Source organism: Gossypium hirsutum, chromosome A13 (genome assembly GCF_007990345.1).
Source record: "Gossypium hirsutum isolate 1008001.06 chromosome A13, Gossypium_hirsutum_v2.1, whole genome shotgun sequence".
In the NCBI taxonomy this organism is placed as follows: Eukaryota; Viridiplantae; Streptophyta; class Magnoliopsida; order Malvales; family Malvaceae; genus Gossypium; species Gossypium hirsutum.
Genome location: NC_053436.1, coordinates 12,970,070 through 12,989,648, shown reverse-complemented (window position 1 = coordinate 12,989,648; position 19,579 = coordinate 12,970,070). Strand labels below are relative to the sequence as shown.

Genomic DNA, 19,579 nt, shown 5'->3' with positions numbered 1-19,579 from the left:
AATTTATTTTTCGGTTTAGGGTTGAATATGTAAGGTTTAAAGTTTACGTACGATTTAGATTTTTTATGGTTTAGGGTTTACTGGTCATCATGTTAAGTTTATGGTTTGTTATTTTAGATTTGGGGTTTAGTAATTTAAATTTTGTTGTTTGTGTGGTTTACCATTTAGGGTTTAAGGTCTTAGTACATGTTTAGAGTATTATATATGGTTTTAGGGTAAGGAGTATTGATAAAAATGAGAAAAAATCAAATTATTTTAGGGTTTAAACAAGTAGTAAAAATCTTGACGTTTATGGTTTACGAATTTAGGGTATATATGGAATTAGGGTTTAGGGTATTTGAGTTTATGGTTTAGTTTATAAGGTATTCGGGGGTTTACAAATTAAATATATTGTTAGAAGCAAAACAAAAATTAATTTAAAGTAAATTAATAAATAATTAAACTATAAATATTTATTACTATTTAAGGTATTAGCGGCGTTTTAGACAAAAACGCCGCAAACAATCATATTACTTAAAACAAAATGGCACCATTTGTTTAGAGGGATTAACGGCACTAATATGAAAAACGCCGCAATAGAGTAACATTAGCGGCGTTTACTTGAAAACGCCACAAAAATCATATTTTCATTAATCGAAACGACGTCGTTTTACAATGCATCTTTAGTGGCGCAAGGGTACCAAACGCCGGAATAGATTAGCATTGGCGGCGTTTCTACTAAAACACCACAAGAATTAATGGTAAACTTTAGCGGCGTTTTTCAAAAACGTCACAAAAACAATGTACATTGACTGAAACAGTGCCGTTTTCTAGATGCATTTAGCGGCGCTAATATGGAAACGCCACAATAGATTAGAATTAGCAGCGTTTTTCTTGAAAACGCCGCAAAAAATAATTTAGAATAGTTAAAATGTCACCATTTTAGTGTGCAGTTAAGTGGGTTTAGCGGCAGTTTTTGGAAACGCCACAAAAGGTCCAATTTTTTTAGCAAAACGCCGTTGTTTTCCTCTCTTTCATTTTATCCTATTACTTGCCCGATACTTGGCCATTCCCTCCTTCCAAAACAGATTTCCCCCAATTCCACAGATTTCCTAATCCCTAAAATTTCCCCAAAATCCATAGCCATCTCCTGCTGAAGACGCCGACCGGACCACCTGCTCAGCGCTGTCCGTTCTACTCTCTGCTGTGTCACCATAGCAGTCGCCCTCCTCTGCCGTAAGCAATCGGTAAATTTAGATTTCTTTTCGTTGTTATCTCAACTGATTAAATATTGTTGGCCACTCTTTCAGTTAAAGGAAAGAGTAGGATGAAGAGGTATATTGTTCTTGTTATGCACTCAGAAGGTTTTTTGTCCTTCTTTTCTTGTATATATTTGAGGTTATGAGGATTTGAAGTTTTGAACCCCGACTACTGGAACTAAGTCGAACACTCTACCTTCGTAGTGCTTTTCTGACAACAATCAAGTACTTGCAATTTGTAACTAGTTCTTTCTTAAGTTTACACCTTAATAGGCTTTAGTTTGTTTTTCTTGAGTGATTTCTGTTCAAGTACTTGGAACTTGTGGTTGATTTGAAAAGAAAGTCCACTCATTGACTGCAATTTTGTTTACAATTTGCCAATTGATTATTGATTTATGTTTATGATTTTCAGTTCCAGAGCCACAACTAGACACATTTGTTGTTGCCAAATGCGAGAGAGCAACAAGGCCTTTGTACCTTGATGGTAGCAGGCAATCTGCAAGCTTTGATAGTAGGCAATTAGCTATTCTCACTTGTTTATAGCTTCTGCTCTAAGAATTAGTAAATGCCATTCCTTTCCAGTTTACTTGATAACAAAACTATTACCATTCATCTAGCAGGAATGAACAATTTCAAATGGTGCTTGGAGATCTATGCATTTTGCGTTACAAGCCATTTCAAGAGGAACTGATGAGTGGAAATATCAGTTTAGTTTAAGAGCCTACCTAATTTGTAGCAATAGCAGCAATATAAAGACGGTATAAAAAACTGATTCTGACTTTTACAATTTGTAAATATGAATTTGTTCTGCATCTAAGATTTCTGGGTACTTGGTAGTTGGTAGTTAGGCAAGCTGTTGAAACATGGTGATGAGGGTTCTTTGAAATATAAGCTTCCATGTCTATGCATTTAGATGTTGTTATGTTTATTTTTTGGTCTGATAAAAGTTTAAGGTTGATAGCAATACCTTGTTAAATTTTGCATTTAAATGTCTATGCATTTAGATGTTGCCTGGTTATTTTTTGGTCTATCCATACTTCTTTTTAAATTTTGAGCAATTTACCTTATTTATTTCCTTTTCAAGGTTGATAGCAATGCCTTGTTATTTTCTCATTATCCATGTTTTTAAGTACAAGTTAAGTCTGGGTGTGGGAAGGAATCATTTTGTGACACTGCACATCTTATCCAAACAATAAATTTAAATGCCAAATGTTAGAGTAACTTAAATAATTAACCATCAAAACATGCAAGTTTTAAAATTAATAATAAAAAAAGGTTTATAGATTTGCTATTTGCTTTTTACGTTTATAAGTAACAGTTGCTTTTTGCTTTTTGCTTTTTGCTTTTTTAATCTGCTTTTTTTAATAACAGATTTGCCAACTGCTTCAAACTGGATGAGAAAGGTGTGGAGAATGATATAGATGTAGATGACAGCACTTCAGTAGAGGAAGTCTGAATCAATTTGGTCGCTGTACTAAAAGATTATCTTCAGGTCAGCTTCTTCTTCTTCATTTGGATAGCTATATGCTGAATAATTAATCATGTTTGTAATAATTGTAATCAGTTGGAATTGTTGGCTTGGGCAAGATCGGATCAGCAATAGCAAAAAGAGCCGAAGCTTTCAACTGCTCTATCAGTTACCACTCGAGATCTAAGAAACCAAATACAAAGTACAAATACTACTCAAATACAAAGCCTAGATAACCAAAAGGTTAGCTACTCTTTTATTTTCTTTTATTTTCGTTTTTTTAAATTACCATTCTTGTTTATCGTAAGATTAGGTTTTAATGGATAATTAATGGATCATGTTTTTAACTTATTCAAGTCTGTCCTTTGATTATTTTTTTAATTTGCTTATGCTGTTTACCCTTAGAGACTTGTTATGCTGCCTTTAATTTTTTTAATTTGCTTATTCTGCTTATCTTTGGGATCTCTTTGCTACTGGTTGCAATCCGTATGTTTCTACTTACAATGGTACTATAAAATGGATCATTTCTGCTCAATTTCCAACCTTTTAATAATATTATACCTTTCGACATGTATGCTAGCCACGTTAATTTTTTCTACCATATTTTCGTAATTTGTGATTTAATATTTCTATATTTCTATCACGATTTTTAATAAATTTATTTATTGATATAATATGTCTCATCTAATATAAAAATATTTCTATCATGATTTTTGATAAATTTATTTGTTAATATAATATGTCCCATCTAATATACAAATATTTAATAAAATATTTTATATAGTTTTTAACTTCAATTTAAATTATTATTGAAATATTCTCTTCCGTTTTATCACAAATGTTATTGTCCGTTTTATCACAAATATTATCGTTCATTTTATCATTTAAGTTAAACTTTTTATTCAAAATAAATCATACCTTTTTAAGTTCTATCGAGCTTATTTACTATTGAATATTTATTACCATGTAGCTTGCTTGTGCATTAAAATTACAACAATAGCTGACCTTCTCTCCAACCTTTTTTTTAAATATTTTAAAGATTCAAAGTATATAGACTAGAAACCTGACGGGTTGCCTTATATCGAGCTGTAAGATATAATGGATCCTCCCAAGGTGTAACAACGCCACGTATGATGAATCTTAAAAAAATAAAAAAGACTTGAAAAAAGTTCTATCGAGCTCATTTACTATTGAATATTTATTACCATGTAGCTTGCTTGTGCATTAAAATTACAACAATAGCTGACCTTCTCTCCAACCTTTTTTAATTATTTTAAAGATTCAAAGTATATAGGCTGGAAACCTGACGGGTTGCCTTATATCGAGCTGTAAGATATAATGGATCCTCCCTAGGTGTAATAACGCCACGTATGATGAATCTTAAAAAATTCAAAAAGACTTGAAAAAAGTTCTATCGAGCTCATTTACTATTGAATATTTATTATCATGTAGCTTGCTGGTGCATTAAAATTACAACAATAGCTGACCTTCTCTCCAACCTTTTTTTAAATATTTTAAAGATTCAAAGTGTATAGGCTGGAAACCTGACGGGTTGCCTTATATCGAGCTGTAAGATATAATGGATCCTCCCTAGGTGTAACAACGCCACGTATGATGAATCTTAAAAAATTCAAAAAGACTTGAAAAAAGTTTTATCGAGCTCATTTACTATTGAATATTCATTACCATGTAGCTTGCTTGTCCATTAAAATTACAACAATAGCTGACCTTCTCTCCAACCTTTTTTTAATTATTTTAAAGATTCAAAGTATATAGGCTGGAAACCTGACGGGTTGCCTTATATCGAGCTGTAAGATATAATAGATCAAATTTCATAACTTACATAATCTACATAACTTACATAAAACATAAAAATATATCATATCAAGACTTACATAATAAACAACTTACCTGTGTAATTTATTGTCAACTTTAGAATTCAAGAACTACGAAATGGATAGGAGTTGGATGAAATTGTCAAGGGTAAGCAACGCCTATCGAAATGGAGTACAAACTTTTCTAAATTTTGCATTTCAAAATGCAAGCCAAGAGAATATGATTCTTTGCCCGTATAAGAAGTGTGGCAACATCAATTGGCATACTCGTGAAGTTGTCTACGAACATCTAATTGTTGATGGCTTTATTCAGGGGTATAAAAAATGGATTTTTCATGGGGAGTGTACATCTAGTGGAACTTCTTCAACGATTAATCCGACTTATCCTGATACTGATTACCATCAGTATGTTAGACAAGATGACATGGAAGGTATGTTGCGGGATGCATTTAATTTGCACAGTCATGGTGAGCAATCGTTTCCACCTGATTTTATTGCATCCGATGATTGTAATATTGGTGGAAATGTTTTTGGCGAAACGGGAACAAGTGCACCTTATGAGGAGCCAAATGAAGAAGCGGCGAAGTTCTACAATTTACTTAATGAAATGAACGAAGAACTTTACGAGGGATCAAAATATTCAAAATTGTCCTTCTGCATTCGTTTATTTCACTTAAAATGTTTGGGAGGGTGGACTGGAAATTCTTTTACAATGCTGCTAGAGTTTCTGAGAGAGATGTTTCCTTTTGCAAAAATCCCCCAATCTTGTCAATATATGAAGAGATTAATAAAAGATTTGGGCCTTGGGTACGATAAAATTCATAGTTGCCCAAATGACTGCATGCTGTACTGGGGTGATCAGAAGAACCAACAGTGTTGTAATGTGTAACGCCCCCACGCCCGAAACTGTCACCGGAGTCGAGCTTGAGGAGTTACCGAACATAATTTATCAAAATAAGAACTTCAAATCTTTTGTTTCTACATTCACAGCTTTCTAGCTACTCGCGTCGCAGTTACAAGAAAAATCATATCTCGAGTTACGAAACTCGAAATCAATATCCGTAAATTTTCCATAAATCTAGACTCATATATATATTTACTAATTTTTTTCTAGAATTTTTTTGTTGGGCCAATTAGTACAGTTTATTAGTTAAAGTCTCCCCTGTTTCAGGGTTCGACTACTCTGACATCTGTGTATTACGAATCAGATATCTCTCTATACAGAATTTCAATGACTACGAGGTTTGTTTCTATTAAAACTAGACTCAATAAGGAATCTGTACATATAAATAATGACTTATAATTATTTTTTTAAAATTTATTATGAATTTTTAAAGTCAGAACAGAGGATCCAGAAATCACTCTGGCCCTATTTCACAAGGTTTCAAATATCTCATAAAGTATAATTTATATGCCTGTTTTTTTTATCCATATGAAAATAGACTCATTAAGCTTAAATTCCATAGCTTTCTCATCATTTAATTCCATTTATACTATTTTTAGTGATTTTTCAAATTCATGCCATTGCTACAGCAATATTCTGTTTTAAGGCAAATTTCATCTTTTCATGAGTTGTTATGAACTAGATAACCTATTAAACTTCCATGATATCAAACATGATCTAAATTTAACCATCACCATGACTTATCAATATCAAACATTTTCTCAACCAATCATGGCCATATCATAAAATTATTTACACAAAATAAATATATTGCTATACATGCCATACTTAAGTTTTACAAGCCATTTACCCAGATGAAAGTCCTTTGGATAGTGTGATTGAACCTTCGACCCGTCCCGATTCCCGAGCTGGCTTGTTCAAAACTACAATAAATAAAGAGGAGGGAGTAAGCATAAATGCTTAGTAAGTTCATATGTAAATAACAAGTAACATAACAATACAAATATACCAAACAACTTTAGCATGGTATCACCAAAACATATATCATATTTCTAAACATCATTCATCATCTTACTACCTTATCGTTTTTGTATCTATTATCAACCCGAGGGTTAAGAACATACCTGTCCAAAGTGTCCATTTCACAACACTTACCAAAACGTCGCTTGCATCTTAAGTGTTCTTCATTTCACTAGAAATTTCACCCGTTGAACACATCGGAATACAACTCGGATACACGGATAATTTGCACATAAGTGCCTCATATGTAATCAAGAAATCATGTAACTCGCCCCTAAGTGAACTCGGACTCAACTCAACGAGCTCGGGCGTTCGCATCTATAAGTGAACTCGGACTCAACTCAACGAGTTCGGATGCCTAGTTACATTTCACGAACTCGGACTCAACTCAACGAGTTCGGACATTCGCATCCATAAGTGAACTCGGACTCAACTCAACGAGTTCTGATGCTCAGCCATCCTAGTGACATGTCACTTGTATCCTAATCTATTCCTAAGACTCAAACGGGCTTTTTTCCTCGATCTCACATTGTCGTCTTCCATGGAATATCGGAACCGATACTCGGTAGCAATTCATATTTATCAAGTAGTAAACATAATTTGCATATTACTCAACATTAACCACAAAGCATAATATTTCACGATAAAAAAATCAGCATATCATATAATTAACATCAATAACTTAAAAATAACAATTATGCTACATTATTTACACATGAACTTACCTCGTATGCGAAAATGGCTACTTTTACCATTTCGTCCACAACTTGGTATTTTTCTATTTTAGCCCGAATTTCAATTTTCCTTGCTAATCGAGCTTGGAAGCTTGAAAAACCCTAGCCATGGTTTCTCCTTGCTATATTCGGCCATGGGTTTGAAGATGAGCAAAATTGGCTTTTAATTTTGTATTTTAATTCATTTTACCCCTAAATGACCAAAATACCCTTACTACTAAACTTTCCAAAAATTCCATCCATGTCCAATTTTGTCCATAGACTTAGAAATTGGTAAAATTGCTATTTAAGACCTCCTAATTAATATTTCAAAACAATTTCATACTAGAAACTTCCAGAATGCAAGTTTTACAAATTATTCGATTTAGTCCCTAATTTCAATTTAAGCACTTTATGCATAAAATTTCTTCATGAAATTTTCACAAAATCATGCAATCATATCATAGACCTCAAAATAATCATAAAATAATTATTTCTATCTCAGATTTTGTGGTCACGAAACCGCTATTCCGACTAGGCCCAAAATCAGGATATTACATAATGTTTGCGGCAAGTCTCGTTGGATGAATGGGAATACAGAAGATGTGAATGCAGATGAAGGTGGGGCACAGTTAAGAAAGAAGCCAGTCAAGGTTTTGCGATACTTTCCCCTAATACCAAGACTTCAAAGGCTTTTCATGTCGTCGAAGACGGCCGAATCTATAAGGTGGCATAATGATCAACGGACCAATGATGGATTATTAAGACATCCTGCGGATTCTTTAGCTTGGAAATCATTTGACATGAAATTTTCAAGCTTTGCAAGTGATCCTCGAAATGTGAGGCTTGGGCTAGCAGCTGACAGCTTTAATCCATTTAAAATCATAAGTACTTCGTACAGTACTTGGCCTGTGGTGCTTGTTCCTTACAATTTGCCTCCATGGATTTGTATGAAGCAATCTTCGTTTATTTTATCAATGATTATTCCTGGAGAGAAAGGTCCCGGAAATGATATTGACATCTATTTGCAGCCACTTATTGAAGAGTTAAAACAATTATGGTCGGGTGTTGAGACATATGATGTATTAAAAAAAGAGAACTTTTATTTACGTGCAGCTTTATTGTGGACAATTAATAATTTCCCGGCTTATGCTAATTTATCAGGTTGGAGTACTAAAGGACATTATGATTGTCCTTGTTGTGCTGTGCAAACTTTTTCGAAGTGGTTGTACAATGGGAAGAAGTTCTCTTACATGGGCCATCGTCTGTGGTTAGATGAAAATCATAAATTTAGATTTCAGAGGACTCTATTTGACGGTGCTGAAGAGTACAGAGGAGCTCCTCAACAGACCGTTGGATCTGAAATCTTGTTTATGTTAAAAGATATCAACTTCAGTTATGGGAAGATGAATCAACCACCTAACACGCAATCAAAGAGAAGATCAAGGGATGAATCCGATGATGAATCTGACGAAGAGGATGATCCTAATGAGGCAGACTTGTGGAAAAAAAGAAGTATTTTTTTTAGTTGCCTTATTGGGAGCATAATATTTTACGCCACAATCTTGATGTCATGCATATTGAGAAGAATGTCTACGAGAACATAATTGGGACAATTTTAAATGTTGATGGAAAATCAAAAGACAATCTTCAGAGTCGACTTGATTTAGTTGATATGAGAATTCGGCATGATCTTCATCCTCAAGTACTTCTGAATGGGAAATATCGGTTGCCGCATTCTATTTTTTCAATGTCAAAGGAAGAGAAAGAAGTCTTTTGTATGGTGTTGAAGGATATAAAGGTCCCAGATGCGTATGCGTCAAATATACCTCGATGTGTGAGTCTTAAAGATCAAAGATTATATTCATTAAAATCACATGATTACCACATCTTGATGCAAGATTTACTCCCAGTTGCTTTACGGTGCTGCATGTAAAAAAATGTGACGTCCTGTATAATTGAACTATCCAATATAATGAAAGCTATTTGTGGCAAAATTTTGGATGTTGAAGAACTTAAGAAAGTATAGGATCGAGCTGCTTTGACTTTATGCAATTTGGAGAAGATCTTTCCACCTTCTTTCTTCACTATTATGGTGCACTTGGTAATCCTTCTCCCTCACGAAGCAATACTTGGTGGACCGATTTTTTATCGATGGATGTATCCAATAGAAAGGTGCTAATTTATTTGTCAAGTATTTATTTATTCGCGTCTATACGTATTTATTTATTCGCGTCTATACATTTAGTTACAACTTTTGATAAATATTGTATATCGTGTTTAGGTTCTTAAGCAAATTGAAATCTTATTGTCGTAATAAGCGTTATCCAGAAGGATCAATTACTGAAAGCTACTTGGCAGAGGAGTGCATGACATTCTGTTCTAGATATTTAGAAGATGTTGAAACACGATTGAATAGACCAAATAGAAATGCTGGGCTCAATGATCATAACTTGGCCGAAACTTATTTATTCCAAAGTTATGGAGAACCAATCGGCAAAGTTGAAATTGCAGAATTAGATGATATATCGTGGATACAAGCACATCGATATGTACTTTTTCACCACGATTTAGTTGAACCGTTACGCAAGTAAGTTCTAAAATTTCCTCACATATTCGTCGTTTTGATTTGTTTATCTTCTAACCAATTATACTTGTTTTTAACATAGTGAGTACAAACAAATTTTGAGATCTCATGCACACTCTCGAAGATTGCAACATCGAGAGATTAATAAGTTATTCACAGAATCTTTTCATGAATGGTTAAGTCAAACGGTATGTAACTAAAGTTAATAAGTTACATATAATCCTGAAATTTAGTTAATTATTCAATTTACTTTCAATTCATTAGGTTTGGAGTGGAAAGGACGTCAATGACGAAGTTAAATGGCTTTCCCAAGGTCCGAACAGAATAATAAAAAGATATAGTGCCTTCCTCATCAATGGATACAGATTTCATACAAAGTATCGTGAGAGAATGAGGAGAACTCAAAATTGTGGAGTTGTTGTTAATTCTTCAATTACAAGTTATGCTAGTGCTAGGGACAGTAATGCGGTTGAGGGTAATGTGGAGTATTACGGACTTCTTACCAACATTATTGAGTTGGATTACTATGGCAGATGGAAAGTTGTCTTATTTCAGTGTGATTGGGCTGATGTTAATACTGCTCGAGGAATTAAAGAAGATCAATTTGGTTTTACAATGTTGAATTTCTCTCGCTTGATTCACACTGGACAACAATTGATGGACGAGCCATATGTATTTTCCTCTCAAGTGAAACAAGTTTTTTATTCGAAAGATCCAACAGATGAGGGTTGGTATGTTGTACTCCGGAACACCCCTAGAGACTTGTTTGAAATGGGTAATGGAAGTAGAGATGACATCGTCGAAAGATCAGAAACATTACCTTTTCCAGAACAAAACTTAGATGAAAATATCCCTAGTACTAATACACAACATCAATGGGTTCGACATGATGTGGATGAAGATATTTACGAATAATGATGTAGTAAGATTTTACAATTTTTTAATTATATGTAATATTATAATTTTAATCTTTGTCATGTTATATAATTTAACTATTTTATATGTACTACTATTGTTGTAATTTGTTACTAAAACTTTAACTATTTTATGTGTATTGCAGGAAAAATGCTTAGAAGAAGATTACGAGATTTAAGTATTGTCCAAAATACTCCAAATTCCAAAGAAGGAAATAGTGAACAGCAGACAGTTGTTGGATCTTTGAATGTGCCAGAGACACTCATGGTCAGCCTGTTGGATCTGAAGCTCGACTTTTAGCAGGCTATTTGGGCATTTTAGCATGAAATGCAAATATGTTTCCCATCAACTACGAATCATGGCATCACATGCCTGATAGCAACAAAAATCAGGCTCTCGCTAATATTAAGGTAACAAAATGTGAATGCAATTTATAATACTTTGGTTTAAGTTTCATTTATATTTACATTCTAAACTTATGTTTTTTTAGGAGAGATTTGCTTTAGAAGTCTCCGATGATTATATCAAGAAGGCATTAGGTAAAAGATGGAGAGACAATAAAAGCACTTTAAAGAAACAATATTTTAAGAAAGACATAAGCCTCGAGGAAAAACTGAGAAATGTTCCGCCAAGAATGCTGAGGTATCAATGGGAAGATGCGGTTAGATTTTGGAATTCAAAGAAAGGAGAGGTATTGCGTATTTCCAAACTCTAATATATAGTGTTTACTATATACGTAATAATAATTTTATTATGTAGGTCCGTGAGCGAGTTGGAACAAGCAGCAGGCAAAAACAAAAATTCACGCACACGGCAGGGTCGAGAAGTTTTGCTTCTGTAGCTGAGGCCGAGGTATTATGAATTTATTAATTCTTTCAAATATTAATAACTTTCTATTATTAAATAATATTCTTACTACTATATTGTAGGAAGTCAAATCCGGACAAAAGTTGGACGCCTTCAGCTTTTTGAGATTACGCATAGGAAGAAAGATGGATCTCCTATGACATCCGAAGCTGGAGAAATTATGGTATATTTACTTAATAATATTTGATTTATTCTAAATATTTATAATCTTTAATTATAATTGTTTAATTCAATTCTTCATTAGTAGTTTTAAATAATGTTAAGTTATGTTGCATTCCTTTTTACTATATATTTAGTTTCTAACTCTTTAATTGATTTTTTAGGAGAAACTAAAGGAGAATAAGGCGGAATATGAAGCGATTGCTTCGAGTGATAGTTCTGTTAATCTTGAGAACATTGATAACAGAATTATCACTGAAGTTTTGGGTCCTGAAAGGTACGGTCGGGTTCGATTTCAAGGATCTGGTGTTACCCCGACCCAATATTTTGGATCCGGCTCCCAGCAATACATGCCTTCCAGAAGTCAAGCTCAAGCTAAAGTTCAGAGGTTAAGAGACCAGATAGCTCAGATGCAAGCGAACACGGTTGAGCAAATTACCAAGGTTCAACGAAAATATGAAGAACTCCAGCAACAACTTAGAGCGGAGTCAGCAGAGAGGGAGGCAGCGGCTGCAGCGAGAGAGGCAGAGGCACTAACGATGGTAGCAGAACAGAGCAAAAAGTACGATGACCTCCAACTACAGCTTCAGCAGATGATGCATATGTTTCAGCAATCGCAAAAGCCGCCATCTTAGACATTAGTTTTCTTATTGTAAGAATGTTTTTAAATTTTGTCACGTTTAACATTATTGTAAAAATATTTTAAATTATACTTTATTTATGAATTATATCATATATCTTTAGTTAAATTTGAAGTATCATTTAGAATTAATGTTTTTGGTTGTATTTTTTATGCTAAATTTGTTGTTTTTGGCTGCATTTTATATTATATTTGTTGTATTTGGTTGGATTTTAATGCAGGAAGGGCTGGATATTGGTGAAAAAAAATATTGCAAATCTGCCAAAATTAGCGGCGTTTGTAGAAAAAGCACCGCTAAAAGCCTTGACTTTTAGCGGCGCTTTCCCCACAAACGCCACTAAAAGTCAAGGCTTTTAGCGGCGCTTTTTTCAATAAATGCCACAAATTTTTGCGGCGTTACCTATAGCGGCGTTTTAGAAAGCGCCGCGAAAGGCTAAAAAAAGTGCCGCTAAAAGTCAATTTTCCTGTAGTGATTTTATTATATATTCTTTTGTTATTTAAGAACCTTTCATGTTTTGTATATTATTTAAGTTTTCTTTCATTTTGTATGTATATTTTTTATTTAAAATAGATGTATTATTTTGCATTCTATTCGATTCAAAATCATTTTTTTAATAATTATTTATACAGTATTCTTATCCATGTAAATTATTTCAAATTCGAGCATGTAATATCGTTCATCGATTCATCATCTTTTTAATTGTTTTGTATCATATTGGTTTTATTTTGTTTGGTACACTATGTGGTAATTGTTTCATATTATTTCATGTATATTGGTTGCACATCATTAATTCGCCTTCTTATGTATTAGTATATCAATCGTTGTTTACCCATGCTTGTAAATTTTGTTGTTTTAAATTAGTTGTTTGTTTGATTTGATTGGTTAAATAAGATTATGTTGTCTTCATTTACCAAGTGTCATATCTTATGTGTATATTATCCCATATCATTGTTTTCCACTTGGTTTGCGAAATGTGGTTTTATAAGGTCCAAATCTTTAAGATCAATTTCGTTTTATTTTAAGTCGCATTAACTCGTTTTAAGCTACTTTTACAATTATTCATTTAAAAATTCTTTAAAACAAAGGCAATACTCGATGTTTGGAAATTCGGGAATCGTGCCCTATCGTGCTGGGTTACGATTTTCCATTTGTTCAAAACAATCGAATACTCCTTTGGAATTTTGCTTATGTCTTTAAAAATTCTTCAAAACGAAGGTAATGTTTGATGTTTGGCAATTCGGAGAATTGTGCCCTATCGTGCTGGGTTCGATTTCCTGTTTGTTCAAAACAATCGAATATTCCTTTAGAATTCCACTCATGCTCTCTAAATTCTAAAACAAGACAATGTCCGATGTTTGGAAATTTGAGGAATCGTGCCCTACTGTGCTGGGTTTCGATTTTTCGTTGGACTAAATAATTGGGCATCCTTTTGTAAATCTCAAATTATAAACTTTTGAAAGTCAAAATTTATCGTGGTTCCGAGGGTATAAAGGATCGTGTCCTATCGTGCTGGATGTGATGCTATATTCCTCTGAAACAAGATGACTTTGATGACCAGCTCGGGTTATTCAAATGTTATTAAAAGGAACCACATTTCAAAAACATTTTTAAATTTCAGACACAAGGATAATATTTAATCGATTTGGTACCAATTTTGGGCGTAATGAGGGTGCTAATCCTTTCTCATACGTAATCGACTCCCGAACCCATTTTCTCATATTTACGTAGGCCAAAATCGTTGTTTTAGTAAAAAGAAATATTTTATTAAAATAACCAAATCAGTGTGTCCCGAAACAAATTCCCGTGTGAGAACCCTAAAATCCTCAAATCAGTTACATGGCCGTGTGGCCAGGCCGTGTGACCATAAAACTCAGAATCCTTAATTACCGAACCCACACACCCATGTGCCCATGAGACATGCCCGTGTGGTTTCTGACAAAAATCCCAAATCAGCCACACAGTCGTGTAGCCAGGCCATGTGGCACCCAATTTGGTCTGGAACCCTAATTTCCCAAATCCATACGGCCATGTGCCTCGGCACACGCCCTTGTGGTCATCGAGGGGGCCACGAAACCTCGAGTCAGCCTTGTTTTTGCTGTTTTTGCCACCAAAACTATCCCAAAACCTCACTCTATCGAAAATGGATGCTTTCTCAGCACTCCTATCATCTAGAGGCTCAGAAACGAAGGATTAATGCAAAAAGGCCGTAGGGAAAGGGACTCGCGAATCAAGATACAATCGATTGAAGTAGGAAAGGAAATAAAAACTGAAAGTAGAAGATCAACTTTGAATCTCACACCAGATTATTGCGATCTAAGATGGCGACAGAGGAGCAAAAATCCTAAAACCCCAAGTCAGAACCGAATAGCAGAAAAGAACGTCCAAAAATAACCAAAATAGCAATAAAAAATAAAAATAATAACAAAAATCTCATTTCTTAACACAAAATTCTCTAAAACGCGTACCCCATGACTTGAACCCAGAGCCTCAAGGTACACTAACACTCCATTTATCCACCAAACCAGCAGGCCCATTCTATCATTAAAGCACACAACTAATCACTTAAGTGCCACCACCTCACTGCCCCTATGCTCAAAACCCAAAATTTCTAGGCTCAAAATTCGGGGCGTTACACAATTTCTTGAGTTTCCAAACACAAAATATTGCCTTTTTTTTTTGTGAAGCTTTCAAATAGGAGCGATTATAAAAATGGACTTGAAATACATTTATTTGGTTTGTTTGAAGTAAAGAAAATGAAATGTTCAATTTTAGGCAAATAAATTAGCAATCTCAATCATAATACAATTCACGGAAATGAAAAACAAAGTAACAAATATGGAAAATATACATGGATAACATTTTATACAAATTATCGACAATAATATAAAGATACGAATATGTAGTCAAAATACACCCAATGGTAATAATCTTACAACATACATTATTTAACATTTCTAAATAAAGACTAATGAATAAAAAAACTATTCAAACAATGAAACAAAAAACTTTTCAAAGGTAATGAGCAGTGTTAAAACAAATAATGAAAAGGAAGATAAATTCAAAATCGACAATGAAAAAGATGATTTAAAGGCAAATTATATGTATATAAACAACTAATACATGCAAAAATTTGAAATAAATCATAAAATAAATAAAAATAAAAATAATTAATACATAAAATTTAAAGTTTAACATATAAATGAATTTCAAAATAAGTATTATAAGAAGAAATTTAAAATTTGTGCTATACAAAACAATTTAAAACCAAAATTTATAAATAAAAATATAATATAAACTATGTACATAAAAAAATAATGTATGCCCATATAAAACTTTAAAACGAATAATGTACATAAAGTTTTAACATAAATAAACTATATAAATACAACCATATAAAAATATACAAAAGAATATACGAATAACAATCTATATAATATGAAACCAATGATCATACAAAATAATTTGAAACAAGATTTATTCATCAACAATAATTAGCATACATAAAGTGAAAAACTTAATATAAATAATGTATATATAAAAGGATAATAATATAAGAAAGTGTTAAAAAAAATATATATTTAGTAAAATAGATCTTTAAAAGAAATAAATTATATATAAATAGATTTAAAAGAAAATATAAATATATATATAAAGGGGAATCCAAAAATAACAACTAAAATAATGTGAACATAATATATACAATATAATTCAAGCAATATAGATATTACAACAAATAATAAATTTTATCAAGAATTATTTGAAATGAATAAAATAAAATAAAAAGAAACTAAAATTAAAAAAAGACTCGATTGAAATAAAAATGACATCAAAAGGATAATTTATAAACAAATAAAACTATTAAAATAGAATTAAGGATCGAAATAGAATACACACAAATGAACGAGAATTAAAAATGAAAATATTCCCAGTCACCAAAACGCAGCGTTTCGATATGCGCATTTAAATGGCTCAAGGACCAGGTCAAAATAACGAATAAATGTAACGCCCCAAATTTCTGTAATTTCGGCTTTTGTGATTGTTGAGCATGGAAATTTTGGGACTTTTGTTTTGAGTCATTTTGGCATAAAGTATATGTGGTTTAAGAGGTTATGTGCTCTGGGGTGTGTTTGGGAGGTCCCAAGTTCGAGCCTTAGCTTTGGCTAAATTTAAGTTTTTATTTGATTAAAGCTTGACTTTTGGTTAATAGGCTTATAAGAATTTATTGGTAGGACCTTAACAGAATGGGTTTGCTGGTCTAGTGGTTATATGCCTGAGATCCCAAGTTCGAGTCGTGAGTGGGGCATCATTTTACTAATAAGCTGTACGGACGTTTGAGTTGGATTAAAACACTAAAAGGGGGTAGGGTTTATCAAATGTTTGCCTAACCTGTTTTCCTTTTTCTTTTTGCTCTCTCTGTCGTTTTTTTCTTTTCCCAAACCCCCTGCTGTCGAAATTTTATTTCTTTTACCCCTCTCCTCCGTTTTTCTTTCTTTCGATTATTTTGCGTATTGGTAGTTGTTCCGCCGGCTCGGTAAATATGGTTTTGTTAAATTGTGTGGTTTTTTTAAATTGTGTGGTTTCTTTTGGAGATTGTTTAAGAGGGATTTAATTTGTTGTTTAGGGGACAATCAAGGTTATGTAGATCACTAATCGGGGTTCTAAATAGCGAGTAATCGCCGTTTTTTGTTGAAGATAAGTAGATCTCTCATTTCAGGATTTATCTATTCTGAATTATTTGAATCAAGAGACTAAACATTTGGCTTACGATTGTCAATAATAGGTTCTGGAGTATTCGGGATTGCGTTAGGCTTCGATCGAAACTAGGTGTGTACTCCAGCTGATCTGAAATCGCGTTTTGGAAAAAGCCGAAAAGACTACTATCGACGCCACACGAGTGTGTGGACTATCCGTGTGGAGGTCGTATGCTGAGACACAGCCGTGTGGTCGATGAAGTAGGCCTTTCGTGTGCCACACGGGCACGACAGACACGGGCATGTGAGGTTGTCGAGACCGTGTGCGAGGCACGGGCTTGACCAATTGGGTCGTGTGGGCTACACTGGTGAACCACACTGGCGTGTGGGATCTTGGGCCAGGTCGTGTGATCCACACGGACAAGGCCAATTTGAACTATGTGGGCCACACGGGAGTGTGGGCCCACACGAGCAGGGCACATAGGCATTTCAGCCCGATTTGTTTGAAATATTCTACAAGGTTGCACGGTTCGTCCAAGTCGAATGTGACCTGATTGTAGGGTTGGTAAGCGTTACTTAGACCCTTATACTCTGATCTGATACTAAGATGTATATAAAAGTAAAATAATTAAAGCATGTGTATTTGTTCTGATTTGAGGATGATGTTATGATCTGATATCTGCACATGATCATACCATATTATTTATGTTGCATTGCATTGGGTTGGGTTTGTTGTTGAAGAGAAGAAAGACTGAAAGGCTATTAGCCTGTCATCTAGCAGCTATACTGCATATATCTAATACGTATCGTATACGGTACCACTTGGTGGGTAGGGCTGGATGGGTTGATTTTATCCCCATACTTGGTGTGTAGGGTTAGGTGGGTCGATTTATCCTCACATGGTGTGTGGGGTTGGACGGAGATGGTGTGCAGGGTTGGTGGGCATTACTGTTCTGATTGATATGCATGTATGTCTGTATGGGCTAAGGCCCGAATGTATCTGATACTGTTCTGAGTGGGCTAAGGCCTACACTGATTTTGTTAAGAGCTCAGGCTCGATTATGACTGTTTGACTGCTATCCGTTTACAAGCATGCTTTACTGTGGGGATGTACAGACTGAGCTTGCAAAAACTCTCCCCTTATTTTATTTGTCTATCAGGTAATCCCCAGCAATAGGTGGATCAGTGTAGCGGAGGGCTCTACGGTGACCACTACTACATACACTCTGGTTTTAAAGGTTTTTAATGCTTTTATTATTTTAATTACCATAGTTGGAAGTGATTATGTAATTCATGGTTTCATACTGTTTGGTTTAAGTTCGGAATTTTGGAATACTGTTTATGGGTTTTGGAACTGCAACTTTATTTGCTCTTAAGCTTCTGCGAACTAAGGAATGTTTTCAAGCAAATTAATCAATATATGTTTTCTGAGTTTAGTAAAAGGTGGTAATTGGAACGATTTTTGGGTAAACACGATTTTAAAAACATTTTCATGTGTCTTCGCCAGATTTGGCTATAACGTATAGGTCGCGTTTGGGGTGTTATAATAAATTTTTGGGCCAAATTAAAAAATAAAAGAAAACATAAATGAGACGAGATTGCATAGCAATGAAAATGCGGAATGACCTAGGGAGCAAATTGCCCCTTTAATAAAAACACGCGGATCCTCCCCAGGTCGGGTCACTCGTGTGGATCTCCCTTTAAACTACATCGTTTTGCGTATTAAAAACTTAAGTAAAATGACACTATTTCATGAAGGCTATTTAAGCCACTTTTGTTTCAAAAAAAATCATTTTATTCTTCAAAAATAACAAAAAAAACAAAAACTCTTTCTCCCTTTCCCCAACCCAAGCGATTTCTGGCCTAGCTCCGGTACAGTCCACTGTCGCGCGCGCCGTCGTCGATGCCACCGTATACAGCGGCCGGATGGCCAAAAACCTCTATTTTTAGGCAAATCGAAAGGTAAACCCCTTTTCTTTCTTTTTCTTTTTTTATTTTCGGATATAAAAAATAAAAGAAAATCAAAATAAAAGAAAACTAGATGAAAAATAAAACAAATAGAAATCACCTTTAATCTTTTCTGAGTATATTTCTTTTTTTGTATGTATGTGTGCGCGTAAAAACTTACATAGCGTTTTTGTTTTGCTTTTATAGCCAAATCTAATAAAATAAAGAAAGGGGAAAAATCAAATCTATTTTATTTTCCAGCTATATTGCTACTAGATTCTGTTATTACTATTCCTTCTCGTAGGTTCTAACGCTGACGTGGAAGTGTACGAAGGTGTACAGTAGTGATGAGGCCGTGCGTGGGAGCTGCGGTGCAAAGGTGACCTAGGGATTCCTAGGTTGGCTGATTGTTTAGGTTTTTGGGCCATGGGTATTAGGCTTGACAATCGGGCTTGGAATTTGGGACTATAGCATTGTGGGTTATATAATTTGGACCATAAATTTATCTGTAATTGGAATTTGATGATGGACTCAATTATTTATTAGTTTGGTTTATTGTTGTTTTGTATTTTGGTTTTGGTGTGGGTCCGGGCA

General features: G+C 34.0%; 1 protein-coding gene and 1 long non-coding RNA gene across 4 annotated transcripts; both read left to right on the top strand.

The window, feature by feature from the left end:
- The first annotated feature begins 934 nt into the window (after positions 1 to 934).
- LOC107894026 (uncharacterized) lies at positions 935 to 5,499 on the top strand. Of its 3 annotated transcripts, none has more exons than XR_005907469.1 (6): positions 935 to 1,226; positions 1,651 to 1,749; positions 1,859 to 1,996; positions 2,610 to 2,730; positions 2,803 to 2,949; positions 4,855 to 5,499. It is a non-coding gene; the product is annotated as an uncharacterized lncRNA (long non-coding RNA). The 3 variants fall into 3 exon arrangements; XR_005907468.1 differs by having other exon boundaries at positions 4,643 to 5,499; XR_005907470.1 differs by having other exon boundaries at positions 1,856 to 1,996.
- A 5,326-nt stretch (positions 5,500 to 10,825) lies between these two features.
- LOC121212274 (uncharacterized) lies at positions 10,826 to 19,373 on the top strand. Its single transcript, XM_041084720.1, has 4 exons — positions 10,826 to 11,090; positions 11,171 to 11,371; positions 11,440 to 11,526; positions 19,290 to 19,373. The coding sequence occupies exons 1-4, from the start codon at positions 11,016 to 11,018 to the stop codon at positions 19,371 to 19,373; spliced, it is 447 nt and encodes a 148-aa protein (XP_040940654.1). The 5' UTR covers positions 10,826 to 11,015.
- Positions 19,374 to 19,579: the final 206 nt, after the last annotated feature.

What these genes read in the sequence shown, in the direction of transcription:
- LOC121212274 (XM_041084720.1), top strand. Translation starts at nt 11,016, where the DNA reads ATGTTTCCCATCAACTACGAATCATGGCATCACATGCCTGATAGCAAC. An exon ending in GGAATTCAAAGAAAGGAGAG is followed by an intron (nt 11,372 to 11,439) that starts GTATTGCGTATT and finishes TTTATTATGTAG; the next exon opens with GTCCGTGAGCGAGTTGGAAC. An exon ending in GTTTTGCTTCTGTAGCTGAG is followed by an intron (nt 11,527 to 19,289) that starts GCCGAGGTATTA and finishes TCCTTCTCGTAG; the next exon opens with GTTCTAACGCTGACGTGGAA.